At 33.4% G+C, this 18,036-nt stretch overlaps 2 protein-coding genes across 2 annotated transcripts; one reads left to right on the top strand and one right to left on the bottom strand.

The window, feature by feature from the left end:
• Window positions 1-970: 970 nt before the first annotated feature.
• LOC134236705 (EF-hand domain-containing family member B-like) lies at window positions 971-5,018 on the bottom strand. The gene is made up of 9 exons (XM_062718887.1): window positions 4,810-5,018; window positions 4,543-4,605; window positions 4,009-4,339; window positions 3,494-3,815; window positions 2,996-3,218; window positions 2,681-2,876; window positions 2,364-2,585; window positions 1,931-2,112; window positions 971-1,554 (listed from the first exon to the last, which is right to left on the bottom strand). Exons 1-9 carry the CDS (start codon window positions 4,894-4,896, stop codon window positions 1,375-1,377), a joined length of 1,806 nt encoding a protein of 601 aa, XP_062574871.1. The 5' UTR covers window positions 4,897-5,018; the 3' UTR covers window positions 971-1,374.
• A 2,159-nt stretch (window positions 5,019-7,177) lies between these two features.
• Window positions 7,178-13,557, top strand: LOC134236704 (ras-related protein Rab-5C-like). The gene is made up of 5 exons (XM_062718886.1): window positions 7,178-7,340; window positions 8,270-8,421; window positions 9,443-9,565; window positions 9,807-9,900; window positions 11,315-13,557. The coding sequence occupies exons 1-5, from the start codon at window positions 7,178-7,180 to the stop codon at window positions 11,422-11,424; spliced, it is 642 nt and encodes a 213-aa protein (XP_062574870.1). The 3' UTR covers window positions 11,425-13,557.
• The last annotated feature ends 4,479 nt before the right edge of the window (window positions 13,558-18,036 follow it).

The following is an 18,036-nucleotide window of genomic DNA, read 5'->3' as shown; positions in this document are numbered from 1 at the left end:
ATTTTTTGTTCAAAATTTCACTGGAAGGTTTTGTGTTCTCCACTTTACGTTAAAGATAAGGATATCAGCAACATCTTAGGTATTCAAAATTTGTCCAAAACCCCCCAGCTTTCCAGCTAATGTAGAGCTATATACATAATCCGAAATGAGATGAGTCAGAAGAAAAAAAATCGTACTGTAACATTGATATGAATTTAATTTTATCGCAGAAACCTGGACCCACAATGCAACACAAGTAATCTTGCTCTCCATACGGGTAACTGTGTTACTGCTCTATGGTGCGAAAAACAAGGAGAGGTAATAAAAGTAACTCACTTGCTTTAAAAAAAAATTGCACAGAGATAGTAAATTAGATTCTCTTTGTTATTTTTTTTTTTTTGCATATTTAAAGACTTTGTTATAGTAATACAACTTACATTCGATGTTATTTAATGTAACAGTCAAGGCAATCAAGAACTGGGTTTACATGTATTTCAATTAAACAACTGTGTTCGCCGCCCCCTCCCCTTTACAGCTGCATCGTCAAAGTATTACATGTATTTATTCCAACGCAATAAGGAATTTAAATTCTGAATACTGATGAATTTCAAATTCAAGCCATGCTTAGCGCTTCCCAGTACTTTCAGTACTTTGATTAAGATGAGGATTTGAAACCAATTAAGCTTTCTGACCTGTGGACAGTCAATCTACAACTTATAGCTACATGTATCTGGCCACCAAAGAAAGATCTCGTCTAACCATGTACCTCATACAAACTGCATTTTAAAAAATGGTTCTAAAATATAGTGTATTCCCTGGGATTTTTCATTTATTACAGGTACAGAAAAGAGAAATATATTTTATATAATTGTACAATTTATTGTATAAACACAAAATATAAAAACATTGTATTTAAAAGTGCCTTACATACATATATTTAAGAGAATTATCACAGCTAGAAGAAAGTTAAGTCAGTTCTTAAATCTCTGACAGAAGGATGCTCAGATGACCAGTATTAAAACTAAACATTTATTGTATCAAGGAAATACAATATTTAAAAACTTTCATATGATGTAAGCACTCAAAACATTTACCACTGAAATGATATGAATTACAGTATGGATGATGGGTAGAATTAATTATCACAGGGACGATGCAATCTTAGGAAATTCTATTTTCAATGCTGTTCATTCTGTTTGATTTTCAAGAAATACTCACAATTTCCTACATATACAGATCATTTGTACTTCTTATTTACATAAAAACAGAGAAAACTTAATATTTATAGCTTATTAAATGACCTGTTGCTCTTTTTTGCAATTTTAATTTGCACCCCTCCCCCTTTTCCTCTTTCGCTCCCCTTGTTAATGATTGTACACGTACTATAAATGTTCATCACACTGCCAGTGGGTGTTCTTTTGTGATTATTTTCTGAGCCTGGACATCGTCCAGCACCCCCCGGAATGACTCTACACTGACATGTCCCTTAGGGTGCTGGGCCGCAGCAGTCCTATACAGCTCCTCAAAGGTATCCCCCGTCATCAAAGTGCCAACATTGGCAAAGATATCCCTAATCTGAAAAGTTATTCCATATGGTATAGACAATCAGCAAATTTAACAGATAATAATTAATATTAGAAGGTTGGAATCTGAATTTTTATAATTCTTGCTATTGAACATTTAAATTTGCACACAAAAAAATATGCAAGTTAAAATATACCAATTAAATTGGAGGTTATTTACTGTAGAATTTGCATGATACCTTATTTAAACAATATAAAGTTATTTGGTATATTTTTATACAAAAAATTATATTTTCAGGAATTTAATTTATTCTTGTACATATATCTATAATAAGAGAAATATTGTCAGACAGTCTAATTTAATCATGCAAAATCAAAGTTCAATGAATAAAAACTGATTAGCAGTATCTGTATTCACTAGAACTTACCTCTTCTTTACTTCTAGGCAGTAAGAAATCTTTTTCATGGACTCCTCTCCGACTGAAGATAGAGGGATTAACTAGGCCATAAGCATCCGACTCATCTCCGTAATTCTTGGTGTCACACACTCTCTTGATTCTGGGAGCACGCAAATCTGTCCTGATGGTTGGGACACCATAGGTTCTATATCCTGTTAAAAATTTATAATAGCTAGTCTTTACATTTGGTTTGATTTCATGCAAGATGATTAAGTCATTTTGGAAGGGAAGGGGGGGGGGGGCTTTCACTTTCATTAAAACATTTTTTTTTAAACTTTGTAATAAGGACTAGCTTCAGAAAAATATCTGTATTTTTAAAACTTTTTTTTCTCTTTCATTTCTAAGTTATTTATTATTTAAAAGATAATTCTGAAAAACATCACGGGATGTTGTATTTTTGTACCTTGTGTGGATACGCCACCAACCACAGCATTGATCATGCTGCTCTGAGTTCGATGATCCCCAATGGCTTTGTCTATTTGTTTCTGTAGAACTCTAGGGGTACTCTCAGCACTCTGGGGAGATTTGGGCTGGAGGTCTGAAGGCTCAGTCAGATCAAGAGTAGTCTCCGCCCGGGATGAAGCTCTAGAACTAGATCTCCTCGTCTCTGCTTGTTTCTCCAGCTCTGCAAAGTCATGAAATGAAATTGCTTGAAATTTACTGCTGCAAGATCAAAATAAGTGAAACTGAAAACATGCAATTTTTCAATAAAGTAATTACCTGTCTTTTCTGGGAAACCTGATTTCATCTTGTCTTTCCAGTTAAGGAAGTTGGCAAATTCTAAATAGTTGATAAAGCCATCTTTGTTTGAATCACAGTAGTATAATAGCTGTTCCAAAAGTTCTGGCTCCACAGGGAGGTGATATTGTAAGCAAGCCTCTCTCAGATCATGGATATCTATTTTACCCTTGTTGTCCTGTAAATAAATAGAATCACCACTGTTCATCAAATTATATTGGGTTGAATATGTACAGCTGCATGAGAATGACAGATGCATGAAAATGATATTGCATACATTGAAAAGAAAAAATGTACCTTATCATAGAATTTGAATGCCTGGACTAAATCATCAAAGTTGTGATAGTTGGCTTTCTTCAGGTGTTGTCTGATGGCAGCCAGAACTCCCCTTTGTCTGTCCTTACCCCGGAGGTACTCGCCTGGTGCCCGCTGGTGCATCAAATCTCCTGCTCCATACTCATCAGGTTTGACCAAAATTCCAAATGTGTGGTCAGAGGGAACAGTTAAGGTGTCCTTGATCCTGGACAGAGATGTATAAAAAAAAAAGTAGTGTTTAAATGTTCTATCTCTAATGCCTAATAGCTATTCACATTAATTTTCATTGCACAAAATAAAATGCCGTCATTGACATCATTATCTGCTTGTCCCTCAGTCAGTTCTAAAAGAGTGCAATTCCTCAATACATAAGTATACATGTACTGATATTTTTTTATGATGTTGCATATTTCTAGTTTCTCATAAACTAGTTTCATGCAGTAACATCCTGCAGCTTGTGTTTGTTTCTCTCATACTTACGGATCATGGACCTGTCCAAGCTGAGGTTGAGTTCTCTCCCTGAAATCATCCACCCTCTTGGAAACAACTTTACTGGCTTTTTCCTGTTGTGTTTCATATTGCCACTTCATTGTAGTTTTTACCATCAGGCCATCATTGTGGTGAGGAGTAGGAATACCAAACTTAGAGTTAGGATCATACTTTGCACTGTAATTACGATTGTGCCTCTCTCCCACATCAAACTCAGTGTGTGACCTTCTATAGAGCTCATGTCCCACTGCTGATTCTTGCTCAACCTCAGCATAAGTCTTGTTTGGATTTATCAAGCCACCAGCTCCAATATCTATAAATATCAAGTGTTGGGATTATTGTTGCAAAAAAATTGCCGAACACTCTCTAATCCTTGCCAAATTCTATATGCAGATTTATTGTTTATCTATTTAAAGTGTTGGAAATGAGTGTAACATTAAGTCAAAATTAATTGTAATTATGTGGAAATGGCAAATCAATGGATAGATTTTGTGCCTTTCATTTACCAAGTTCTGTAGGTACACCAAAGGTGAAGGTGTCTCTGTTGAGGCCTCTGGGGAGACCAGTAGACTGGTCATGTGACTTCCCAAGAGGAGCTCGCTGATGAGAGGAATAAAGTCGCTCTTTTCTGTCCACTAATCTCTGTTGAAATAGGGTTTTATAAGGGGGATTAACAATAGCCCCTGAGGAATCTGATGGCATTGTGTTGATGCCATGGGTCATGTTTTCTGCCCACTGCTGGTGGGGGTCTCCAGCTTTACCATAGAAAACTCTCATCTGTCCAGCATCTGGCCTGACTGTTGCTCTGAACTTTCTGATAACACTTGGAGATGGTGGCTAAAGATAAAAGATTTTGCAAATAAATAATGTTCTTTGTTTTTTGAGACATTGTATTTCATAAATTATTTATTGAATTCTTCTTCTTCTGCTGTAAGTGCATCCCTCGGTATTCGAGTATGCTCGCACTATAAGCATGTATAATATACTTGACATTTATTTTGTTTCATTCTTCTATAGTTATACATGTATTAATTACTAACTCTGTCATCTTTTGGCTTCAAACATTGAATAGCCGTGTCCCCACAAGATGTCAATTTACCAGCCTGCAAAAAATAAGATGTTATTGCAAGATGCTAGAAAAATATTTATTTAGTGTATTTCAAACATCTTTGATCAGGAAAGTGACAAAACTAAAGTGACGTGATTTATTGACTTTTTTCAGTTATGTATCTACGATTTGCTTAAACAATATAATAGAAAAGTATTACATTTGTATTCTGATAGTGCAACATCTATAAAATACTTACGGGGGCTATAGATGGACTCCAGTCTTTAAATTTTCCAGAATAAATGCCTTGCATTTGTACATCGGGTAGCTTAACTTGTGATGTCATTTTGTTTTATCTAGAAAATAACCAAATTATTGAGATTTTACAGCGCTTCAGCTGTCAAATCCTTCACCAATATATAGCATACCCTACTCCTCTCTCTGTTGATGAGGCCTTAGCAACAAAGGTCAAAGTTTGCTTCCTTTATTATTTTCGTAAATATTTTCATCAAAATTAGAAAACTTTGTCTAAATAAAATAAGACACTTGAAGACATTTTTGCTTTGATAATTACATGAAATCATTACATAGGGAAATTTTGTCCCAAGTTGAAAATGCGAAAACAAATAGAATGTGGTAAAACTAGTGACCCACAAAACCGATGACGTCCAAAACATTTTTTCTATGTCTGTTTTAGCACTCTGCAAAAGTTAGACCATATCTGTCTAAGTGAAGTTAAATGAAAAAAGAAGAGGTCATAAATAAATAACACGAGTAAAACAAATGAAAACTATTATATTAGTACAGTGCATGTAAGTTTCATTTGACACAAAAACATAAAATTTGGAACATTTGTCGATTTGACACTGATCGAGATGTAAAACGTTAATTATATATTATATACTGGTGTCTCATTATATCGCGGTACTTAATCCTTTTGCATAAAAAGTGTTGATCCAATTTTTTACTTTTAACTTTCATCAAAAAATATTAATAAACCAATCTGTGGACTAACTTTTTAGTGTAAAATTATATCTCAAGCTTGTATCGTTTAAGTTATTGTCTATTTTTAAAACAGGAAGTCTTATTTACCTCCAAACTTGGAGAGTCTCATTGTATCGCGGTATAGGAAAACATGGAAACTTGCAGATGACATGGACCTCAATATTTATTTTTGAATCTACTATGTAATTCTACAGGAAAAGTAAATAAATACATGAACTTAAGACCTTTGAAAGATGAGCTATTGTATAATTTTTACAAGGTTATAGATTTAATGCTTAAAGATAATAAAAACGTGACTGAAAATCTGAAAAATTACGTTTTTTTAAAAATATTTTTTTCAAACGGATGTTCCATACTTCTTAATCATCATAAAAGTAAACATTCAGACAACATAAAAATATTGTTCATCAATAAAAAGAATAAAGGCTTTGTATCCATATTTTTGCGACATACCGCGATACAACGAAACCCGCGATATAATGAGAATCGAGTATATATTTAATTTGAATATAATGCTATAATAAAGTATATTATGTCAACTGATAGTTTCACTTTCCTGTAGATAAATCACCAAAAAATTATTACAGTAGCAGAAGACTTTGTTATTTCCGTTTTTGACGTAATACACTTGATTGACATTTTGATAGTGGTGTGTTAATTATTGATTGTATAAATGCGCAAAATTCATTGTAACTATTCATACATTTTAAAAGTAATAAAACAGTATTATTGTATTATAGTTTTCTTAAAGATATCACCAATTTCGATTCAATCTTTGCTGTAGTAAATAAATTTCCATACAATTTAGAACTATATTTTGTGCGCAATGTATTCCGGTCAAAAAGTAGAGTGTTGTAGGTCGTAGAGGGTGTTTCTGCGTAATAATAAAGCATTTTACGTGTCTAAAATTCATATTTTAGGCAATATTTCGTTTCTAAAGAGAAGTATATACATTTTAGAGGTAACATATACTCTTTTTATCCACAACAAATAACTTTTTTATGCTCTGTAAGTACAGTAATTCAGCGAACTCGTGATGTGGTGTTGCTAAATGGTTCGATTGTGTTTGGAATGGCTGTCAATATTTTATCTGCCTTCCGTGTTGTATCATTTATAGATTTATGAAGCTTTTTCTTTCATTGGAGAGGTATACATAACGATCTAAGGATTTTCACCTCTTTCTCATGGCATATAGTATGTACATCGCTGTTCACAGTTTATGACTCAGAGTCACTGTCATGGGCTCTCATTTATACAACACTTTTTGTTTTGTTTTCATCGACAATACACGTCGTAACGGGTTATTCATTTATTTTTCACCCTTTGAAGAATATTGAATTTGTATAATGCATACAAATGAAGGTATCTCTAGTTGAGTTTATGAGTTAGGATTTGCAGTATTTCAAAATATTACCTGATTTAGTGATTACCAAACCAAGCAATATGAATGAAAGAGAGAAGGCATAAATACTTGCATGAGATTTTTTATATATTGAAAATGTAAGTTTTTTTTTAATTTTATCAGATATTTTAATTTCATGGCTCATATTTATAAATCCCAGTTTTCTGTATTTACAGGTTAACAAGATTAACGAAATAAAGACTATTCATAAGGCCTAACTATGGCAGGCCGAAGTGGACCACAGAGGCCCAATGGAGCCACCCAGGGCAAAATCTGTCAGTTTAAACTTGTATTGTTGGGAGAATCAGCTGTTGGAAAGTCCAGTTTAGTGTTACGATTTGTTAAAGGACAGTTCCATGAATATCAGGAAAGCACAATAGGAGGTACTTGTATTAATGGTGATGTCTAAGAGTAAGATGCAGATAGGCATTCTTATATTCCTTAAATTTTCATTAAAAGTGTTCTTCTCCCATGGTTTTGTTGAAAATTTAAAAAAAAAACATCAGTTAGGTCTGTAGACTTTTGCTTTCACATTTATTTTACTGTAGAATCACAAATTTTCGTGGGGATAAAATGTCCTTGATTTGTCATCAAAAATAGTTTTGTGGGCATTTAATTTCATTGTTTTGAAAGTAATCCTACTCAATATGTAGTCATATAAAATTTCGTGTAGGATTTAATTTCGTTGATAATTGTTAACAATGAAATAAACGAAATTTAATCCCACATGAATATCTGTGCTTTGACAGTATTTAACAAATTATGAATATGTCAAAGATTTCCCTTGTAATTTTTCAAAAATGTTTTATACATGAATAATGATTTTAGTCTGGTGAGTTGTATGCATTAGACACTAGGAAAATATTATAATGTATTGTAGTTACATATGCAGTAGAAATTGTAGTGTGCTGATCTTCCATATGAAGTACAATTACAGTCTCCAACCATATTTGTCAATGACAACCCTGTATACTTATCAACAAATATAAGTGGCAACATTCATGAAGGAAGAGAGACAGAAATCAGAAATTAAATTCAAACCCTATTATCAAAAACAAAATCTGAAAAAAAAAAATATTTGTTTATATTGACATTTCTATAGCAAAAACTTAACCTTTATTTGACTATGAGCTATGAAGTCTGGCCAGCTTTGACCAGATGGATCTTTATTCATGACCCGTATCTTGTTTTGTGGCATCAGGCTGGTGATATATAGCATATTTTCGATATACATGTGTATGTGGTGGAATTTTTCCTTTTGAAAAAAAAATTCTCAGAGATGACTAATTATCATGAATGAAATATTTTTCAGCTGCATTTTTAACACAGACTGTGTGTCTAGATGACACAACAGTGAAATTTGAGATCTGGGACACTGCGGGTCAGGAACGATACCACAGTTTGGCCCCCATGTACTACAGAGGGGCACAGGCTGCTATCGTCGTGTACGACATTACAAATCAGGTAAGGCATGTGGCACAAGTTCACATATCTAATTATATTCACATACATCATTAAGGGACTCCGACCCTCAGCCAGGAAGGACAACTCTTTGATTTATAATTTAATTCAAAAAGTCTTTAAATGAAGCTTGAAAATTAAATCTTTTCATGCAACAATTTTCATTACATGGCTCTCAGTGTGCTTCAAGGTTCTTTGAACTTCTCAGAAAGGTCTAATTAAAAGTAGAAATTCTTATCCCGAAAAAGCATTTTAAGGCTATCTAAATTTAATTCCCTGGTTGTCAGGCCAATTTTCTCCAAAACGGATGCGAAACACATTGATTTTGAATTTTATTGGCAATAAAAGATAGGGAGGTTTTTTTTTTTTATTTTACTTTCCGAATTTTCTATAACATAAAGATAATTTTTTAATCACAGATATACTTTCCATTTCTGATCAAAATTTCTGCTTTATCCATTGCTTAACAGCGTGTAAACATCATAGGTAATGTCCTCGAATGTATTTTCAAACCCCCGCCAAAATCTTTTTGTAAATGGCTACCGGAAGTGATATTTGAATACTAAACTACAAAACAAATGAGGTCTAATTTTTTTTCGTTTTAAATCCCGCAATACCAGCTTTTTATTTTATCAAAAATACAATAAAATCGGCAATGCGGCTATATATCTTAAACGGATGCGCTTTGGTTGAAAAAAGATTTCAATTTTATATGGCCTAAGATACCAATGTTTATTAACATGATATGAAATTAGAAGTAATTTATGGAGCTTTGCAAAGAACATTGAAACACATTGATAATGAAAATTGTTGCATGAAAATATTTAATTTTCAAGCTTCATTTAAAGACTTTTTGAATTAAATTATAAATTAAAGAGTTGTCCTTCATTAATGTGTTGTCTTCATTCTTGATAAGGCATTTCCATATGAGTGAAGAATTCTCAAGAGGGACATTAAGCAACATACAATCATTCTTAATGATGCTTTAATCTTTTAATTGAAGTAAAAATTTTATTTTGTACAGGATACCTTTGGTCGGGCAAAGAACTGGGTCAAAGAACTTCAAAGACAGGCCAGTCCTAACATTGTGATTGCTCTGGCAGGGAACAAATCAGACTTGGCACAAAAGAGAATGGTTGAATATGAGGTAAAAATGAAAAATATTATGTCTAACTGAATTTGTCAAAAAATTTGATGAATATGAGGAAAATGCAATTAATTTATAATTTTAGTGGTTTTATGGTGTGGAAATTTTAGGAATGTTGTGTTTGAAATCTCACTAAAAGAACTTCATACAACTTTTTGGTTCATTATTTGACCAACAAAATAAATTGCATATGTATCATATATATCAAAACTGTCATTGAATGTATTCTTTATTCTTATAGGAAGCCCAGGCATATGCAGAGGAGAACAGTTTATTATTTATGGAAACATCAGCTAAAACAGCCATGAATGTCAACGATATATTTTTGGCAATAGGTATTGAATAAGGCCTAAAATAAAAATTTGTTTGTTTGCAGTTGCCTACCGACCCAATGAAAATGCAACCCAAACTTATTTTTAGCCATTTGTAATTTTTTTTTTTCAATTATTCAGGATATTGAAACTTTTTCATTTTCAATTTTTGACTTTTGTTTTTATCAGTCAGTGGTTTATAACAAGAGTGGAGCTTATTCATGAATCATGTTTAGTGGGCTTATAAAAAGCTCCATTATTTGTTATCTAACAATAATCTGAAAACATTTTTTTTTTTCAAAAAAAAAAAAGAAGAATGCCTACCTTCCTACCCAGTCTAACAAGAGGCCCATGGGCCACATCGCCCACCTGAGAAGCTTTGACCATGCTATTCTTAACCAGATTCCCCCCTTGTAATACCTATTGTGACCCCATCGTACCCCACAGGTCATAATTTGGACAATTTAAAATCTACACTACCCCAGGATGCTTCCACATAAGTTTACGCTTTTCTGGCAAAGTAGTTCTTGAGAAAAAGATTTTCTAAAAAATTTTCCTATATATTTCTATGTAAAACTTTAATCCCTATTATGGCCCTGCCCAGTCCCCGGGGGACATGATCTGAACAATTTAGAATCTACACTACCCCAGGATGCTTCCACATAAATTTCAGCTTTTCTGGCCCAGTGATTCTTGAGAAGAAGATTTTTCCTATATATTTCTATGTAAAATTTGGATTCCCTGTTGTGGCCCCACCCAACCCCCGGGGGTCATGCTTTGAACAATTTAGAATCTACACTATCCCAGGATGCTTTCACATAAGTTTCAGGTTTTCTGGCCAAGTGAAGTAGTTCTTGAGAAGAAGATTTTTCCTATATATTTCTATGTAAAACTTGAGATTCCCTATTGTGGCACCGCCCAATCCCCAAGGGTCATGATTTGAACAATTCAGAATCTACACTACCCCAGGATGCTTCCACATAAGTTTCAGCTTTTCTTGCCCAGTGGTTCTTGAGAAGATTTTTTAATGACCCCACCCTATTATTGTCTTTTCTTGATTATCTCCAATTGTGAGAGAACCTGGCCCTTCATTTTAACAATTTAAATTCCCCTTCACCCAAGGATGCTTTGTACCAAGTTTGGTTAAAATCGGCCCAGTGGTTCTTGAGAAGAAGTCGAAAATGTTAAAAGTTTACAGGCGGACGGACGATGGACAAAAGGTGATCAGAAAAGCTCACTTGAGCCTTTGGCTCAGGTGAGCTAAAAATTATAGGTCAGCAACTGCAAACAAAGAATTTTTTAAGCTTGGCCTAAGTATAGAAGACAGTGGTATCACTTCATTTATGAGACATTGATTTTGTACTTAACATGATAATCCTACAAAGTATTAGACATATAAGATTACACATATCTAAAAGTTGGACTTCTGTTTTTCTAGCTAAGAAACTGCCCAAGAATGAAGGCGGAGGACCAACACCCTCACGACAAGGGGGCGTACATGTAAACAGCCAACAAACACAGCAATCAGAGGGAGGATGCTGCAAGTAGTAACAAGACAAATGATTGGTGAACAGGACTTCAAGAATGATCCAATCACAAACGTTTTCTTATGTGAACAGTTTTAAAGGATAAAGATCAGTCAAATGTTTTTTCCTTAGGGATGTCCTTGGATTTAAAAAACAGAAACAAGGTGTGGTTCACAAAACTGAATATTCTATGAACTTTGTGTTGTTTCTAATAAAGAAAATGTAAACTTTACACATGAATTAGGACGTACACAAAATCTTACTTAGATTTCTTTTATCAGATTGCTTTGAACCATTTGTACATCTTTCCAATTACCTAAAGTGTTGATAAACGGAAGCATAATTTTTATTTTGCATTAGGTTTGGATCCATATTTTTTTCTTATAAATTTTTTTCTATCATTTATCAGCAAAATCATTGCAATTAATATAATCCAACTATGTATATGATTTCTGTACAACTGACTGAAGAAAAAAAAATGAAGATGAATTTAGTCTAAAAGAACATGTTCCATTTTAATTTTCCATTTTTACTCTCTACCAACAGAATTTAACACAATTCAAGTAGAGATGCTATTCTGTAGAAACCAAGTGTATTTCTTTGCAAGTTTTAAGTCTGTGAATCCAGTTGTTATAGTCTTTCATAGTTGTCATGTGTTGTAGTTATGCATGTTTGCTTTTTTTAGGTCTTACACCATGACTTCAGCCCCTGTTCTTTTTTTCAGGCTCTGTAATTCATCATAAAAAAAGGAATTTTTTGTAATTTAGAACAAAACTTTGAAATTCCAGAATGCATTTTTATTGGTTTTATAAGCTGTATATTGGGTTGTGCGAATGCACTTGCATCGAATGTACTTGTCATAAAAAAAAACTGTGAATTACAGATTGCATTATAAATGTTTATATTCATTTTTGTATAATTGTTGAATGTGTTGAAGAGTGACTGCTCTCTGGTGTTTTATTTTATCTCTATAAATAGGATATACACTGTAGTTTGTCCTGAGAAAAATACTATACATATCCCCCTGTAGGAATTCCATTTTCAGAGTTCTTTTCCATGGATTTTTCCTCCTATTGAAATTTAACCACTAATTCCTTTAAGTCCTACAGAGAACTGTGATTTTTTTAATTACAAAAAAAATTGAAGGATTAATAGAATATTTTTGTGGATTAGAAGTTCATCTGTGAATAGAAACTTACTGGGGATATGTATAGAGGATTCCTAAAATACCTGATATAGAATCTGTTATTAAAGAAAAATTCTATACTGCTGTTGGTATTATCTGTGTCATTTTCACAAAGATTTTGATTGTAAATTGTAACTAAATAATTTGATGGTGTGTGTAATTGATTTATGAAAGATTTTTTCCTTTGATACATATTGACATATTGCAGTAAAATTTCCTGAAAAATATAACAGAAAGTGCAGTCTACAAAAATGTTATTAGTGTGAAAGTAAAAATAGCTAATACTGCACATACAAAATTTGTCCATTTTTGTCACATTTTAATAGCTTGCTGGTAATTGCCTTGCTATCATGAAACATAACCAACATAACAGTCTATCAGTCATTGAGGAGGTAAACGGCCTCGTTATTACTGTGGATCTGTCGAGGAACTCCCTTCTTATAAAGGAGTACTGAGAGAAGTCTTTCCTGATCGTGCAATGTGAATAGGTGGAAAGAGAGAGTGAACAATTGTTGCCCTTCTGTGTATTTAATTTTGGTGTACAGATTTTACATGTAAAAACTTGAATATCATTCAGTTTGCTGACAAAATGCATGCATTTTCCAGCTTCACTCTTTCAAGCAGGAATGTGCTTTCATTGTACCTCAAATACAAATGTATTAATGTTCCAGATTACATTTTTCTGATTGAGAGACAAGTTAACTCGATGAAAACTAAAGTTAGTAGTTTTGGAACATCTTTCAGCTTCTATAAAATGTAGGCTATCTGTTTACACACTAAATGGCAGAAGGTGTATGGGTAGTTTCTCTGATTTGCAGTGTACTTTGTAGGTAAACTGAATGGGTCATTTGTGTATACTGTACAGCTCAGTACTAAGATTATTATTATACAGAATGTATAAATTATATTGTACATTTTACACGTAATGTGACAAATAAAGAGGCCTAGTGGCATCTTAATAACACAAAATTATTTTGTTTACTATTAACTTTATGGAAGGTATCTATGGTTCACCTTGGAAGAACTTGAATTATGCCCTTTTTCTCATATCATAACGAGGTAATGGGACATTGTTTTTATTTCATTTGATACTCACTGGCTTTCATAGTTTTATGAACTAGTCATTATCAACCGCAACTTCTCGGGCCTTTCCGACTAGCGGAAAAACGACCTCGAATGTATATGGTAGATGCCATGACAACCCTCCCTTTTCACGATCTTTGAAATAAATGCATGGGGACCTTTTATCTGTGGAATACTAGTATGGAGTTTAATTTTATTCAATGTAATGATATTACCTAAAATATACTATAGAAGGGACTTCTAACTGCATATATCCTATACTTGAATAAACAGGAAATGTATAAATTTTTAACATCCAGTGAACTTAATACATTCGAGGTTTTTTTCCGACCTCTGACGGAAAGACCCGAGATGATGCGATTGTAGTCATTATAGCTTAGTAGTAGGAAGCTAGCTTTGTGATCAGAAACCCTGGTTCGATTCTCTTTGGCCACACCATGTCAAACCTATGAAATAAATGTAGGCTGTTCCTTTGCCAAGTATCCTGCATTAGAAGGGATAGTCACTGGTCTTTAGGATGAGATGTTAAACTTGTGTCTTCTGTCATGGTAGGCATTAGCATCATAAAGAATTCGTACTGCTCAGTGTTCATGAGTGCCAATTATAGGGGTAATTTTGAAGCCCATAACCTGTATTTGGTGACATCTCAATATGAGTGAATGAAAAATACTTGGATGATATGTAAAACAACATGCCATTAGTCAGTCAAAAATTAAGTAAAGTGAAGTCAAAGGAAAAGTCAAAAATGTGGATGCAGTTGTATAGTTCTCATCGATATGTATCAGTGTATTATTAAAGTTTGATAAAAATATCTTTGAAAGGAGCTTTGAAACTTACCTAAACACAAATTTAAGAAAAAGTAAGGGTAAAGAAAGTCCCAGGGGAAAAAAAATGAAGTTGAATAGTTCTCATCAGTATGTACTTGCATGCAATATTTGATTAAAATATCTTGGATAATATCTTTGAAACTGATCTAAACGCAAACTGTGATGGAAAAATGAAGAGCTATACAATATACACCCTGGCCATATTCATAGCAAGGCATAAAAATTGTGTCAGCAGCTGGACTTGAAACAGGAGGCCCATGGGGTCAATGTACTTACATTTCAAAAGAAGTCAATGTGACCTAGCTACTCTTTAGTTGACATTATTCGAGGACCCAAGATGTATCAACTGACAAAGTTTGACAATCATACATCTTTAAAAAGTGTTCAAAACATGCCTCTAAAACAATTTCAAAACAAATGCCTGCAAATTTCAAAAAGTAAGTCAATATGACCTACTTTAAAAAAAAAAGAGGCCCAAGGGCCTTGAATCGATCTTCTGATAAATATACAATCTATCACTTCTATTCAAAGCTTCTAAGTATCCTGTACATATAGATAAAGCCTTGAAATTGCAAAATTAGGTCATCAAGACCTATATTTTGGTTAAAACACTAAGAGTGCAGAATAATCAAATGACAAAGTGTGATGATTTTAAGCCCCTTGTTATCTGAAATATAAAGATATAGCCATGAGATTTCAAAAGTAGGTCACAGTAACCTACTTTTTGGTAAACATACTCTGAGACCCCAAAATGCCTCAAATGAAAAAGTTTTGATTATCTTAAAAGACTCTTATTACTTGAAATATTCAAAAAATGCCTAGAAATTCCAAAAGTAGGTCCCCATCTTTTTATTTAACACATTCTGAGGAAACAGATGCATCAACTGAACAGAGTTTCTTAGCTTAAAAGTACCTGAAATATTTTAAAATTTCCAAAAAATTCAAAATTAGGTCACCATGACCTACATTTTAGTTGACCTTCTCTGAAGACCCAAGATGCATCAAAGTTTGATGAAAAGTATTTAAATACCGTATAAGTAGAAATATTTTAAATTTTCCAAAAAATTCAAAATTAGGTCACCATGACCTACATTTTAGTTGACCTTCTCTGAAGACCCAAGATGCATCAACTGACAAAGATTGATAATTCTAAGCAATTCAAGACCTGAAATATTTGAATACAGCGATAAAATTTTTAAAATACCCAAGTCACTGTGACCTACTTTTTTGTTTGACATTCTCCAAGGACCTAAGATACATCAACTGACAAAGATTGTAGATTCTAAGCCAATAAAAACCTGAAAATAATTTAATATAGCCATAAAATTTCAAAAGTAGCTTATAGGTGACCCTGACCTACTTTTTGGTTGACATTATCTGAGGACCCAATATGCATCAATTGACAAAGCTTGATAATTCTAAACTTTTAAGTACCTGAGGTATAGCAATTAGATTTCAAATGAGGTCACCATGAACTATTTTTTGGTTGACGTTCTCCGAAGACCCAAGTTACCTCTATTGACAAGGATTGATGATTCTAAGCTAATAAGTACCTTGGATACCTGAATATAGTCAGCAGGTCACCGTGACCTCTTTTTTGGTTGACATTCTCCAAGACCCAAGATGCATCAACTGACAAAGTTTGATGATTCTAAGCCAACAGGAACCTGAGATTTAAATACTGTAAAAGCACAAATATTCGTGGGGGATTAAATTTCATTTATTTCGTTGTTAACAAAATTCAACGAAATTAAATCCCACATGAAATTTTATCTGACTATATATAGAATAGGTTTAGTTTTAAAACAATGAAATTAAATGCACACAAAATTATTTTTGATGACAAAACAATGAAATTTTATGCCCACGAAAATTTGTGCTTCTACAGTAGAGTCATAAAATGTTAATAGTAGGTCACTGTGACCTACATTTTGGTCAACATTTTCCAAAGACCCATGCAAGATGCATCAACAGACAAATTTTGATGATTCTTAGTAATAAAGCAAATAAGTACCAGAGAATATACTTCAATATAGCCATAAAATGTCAAAGGAGTCAAAAGTAGGTCACTGTTACCTACTTTTTGGTTGACTGTCTCCGAAAACCCAAGATACTTCAATTGACAAAGTTTTATGATTCTAAGCCAATAAGTACCTGAGATATTTAAATATAGCCATAAAATGTCAAAGTATGTCACCGTGACCTACTTTTGAGTAGACGTTCTTTGAAGACCCAATATGCATCAACTGACAAAGTTTGATGATCATAGGTTTGAAAATATTCAAAATATGCCATTTTAACAATTTGAAAACAAATGCCTGCAAAATTTAAAAAGGTCACTGTGGCCCCCTGTCGACAAAAATGTTTTGAGGCCCCAAGATGCTACAACTCACAAGGTTTGATGATTCTAAACCTTTCAGTATCTGAAATAATTGCCTTAAATGTTTTTGAAGATATAAGCCATCAAATTCAAAAAGTAGGTCAAGGGGACCTACTTTTAAGTTGACGTTCTTCAACCACCCAAGATGCATCAACTGACAATTAAAGTTTGATGAACATAGGCCTTAAAGTGTCCAAAATATGCCTCCAAATCAATTTGAAAACAAATGCCTGCAAAAAATTTAAAAAGTAGGTCACTGTGACCTACTTTTGAGTAAACATGATGTGAAGTCCTAAGATGCATCACCTTACAGGATTTGATGATCCTAGTTTTCATAGTAAGCAAAATATCAATGTTTTTATAAAGTGTAATTTTTGGTCAACTTTGAAATGACCTGGAGATCTTGCCCTTTGCCCCAGGGTGATGCCTTGAACTATAATTTTCAACTAATTCTCATCCTTGTGTGTAAGTTTGGTGATAATCTGCCAGGTGGTTCTAGAGAAAAAGATTTTTTAGCAACCAGTACTTTTGGTTTTATTTTCCTGATTATCACCCTTTGTTTAAGGGTCCCAACCCTAGATTTAGTATAAATGGTAGTCCTTGGGCCAAGGATACCCTGTGACAAATTTGACAATGATTGGCCGAGGGGTTCTTGAGTAATGGCCTATATTCTGAAAAGTTTAAGTACACCGCACAAATGGCCATAGCATTAGCTCTTTGAGCTTTGGCTCAGAGGAGTTAATAAAGGCCTCAAGATGCATCAACTTACAAAGTCTCAGTATCTGGAATTATGGACTTATAGGTTCTGAAGAAGATTAGCCATAAAATTCAAAAAGTAGGTCAACCACCCTTTTAAGATTCTTCAACCACCCAAGATGCATCAACTGACAATTAAAGTTTGATGAACATAGGCCTTAAAGTGTCCAAAATATGCCTCCAAATCAATTTGAAAACAAATGCCTGCAAAAAATTTAAAAAGTAGGTCACTGTGACCTACTTTTGAGTAAACATGATGTGAAGTCCTAAGATGCATCACCTTACAAGATTTGATGATCCTAGTTTTTATAGTAAGCAAAATATCAATGTTTTTATAAAGTGTAATTTTTGGTCAACTTTGAAATGACCTGGAGACCTTGCCCTTTGCCCCAGGGTGATGCC

This window comes from Saccostrea cucullata, unplaced genomic scaffold, assembly GCF_032062105.1.
Source record: "Saccostrea cucullata isolate Sc308-1 unplaced genomic scaffold, CSIRO_AGI_Scuc_v1 ctg122, whole genome shotgun sequence".
Classification (NCBI taxonomy): domain Eukaryota; kingdom Metazoa; phylum Mollusca; class Bivalvia; order Ostreida; family Ostreidae; genus Saccostrea; species Saccostrea cuccullata.
Note: the sequence above shows the minus strand (reverse complement) of the source record. Positions and strands in the feature narration are given on the sequence as shown.

Coding starts and splice junctions, on each gene's coding strand:
- LOC134236705 (XM_062718887.1), bottom strand. CDS start 4,896: ATGACATCACAAGTTAAGCTACCCGATGTACAAATGCAAGGCATTTAT. Junction 3,816..4,008: donor TGGTGTACCTACAGAACTTG/GTAAATGAAAGG, acceptor TGATATTTATAG/ATATTGGAGCTGGTGGCTTG. Junction 2,113..2,363: donor TGGTGGCGTATCCACACAAG/GTACAAAAATAC, acceptor AATTTTTAACAG/GATATAGAACCTATGGTGTC.
- LOC134236704 (XM_062718886.1), top strand. CDS start 7,178: ATGGCAGGCCGAAGTGGACCACAGAGGCCCAATGGAGCCACCCAGGGC. Junction 7,341..8,269: donor TCAGGAAAGCACAATAGGAG/GTACTTGTATTA, acceptor AATATTTTTCAG/CTGCATTTTTAACACAGACT. Junction 8,422..9,442: donor TGTACGACATTACAAATCAG/GTAAGGCATGTG, acceptor TATTTTGTACAG/GATACCTTTGGTCGGGCAAA.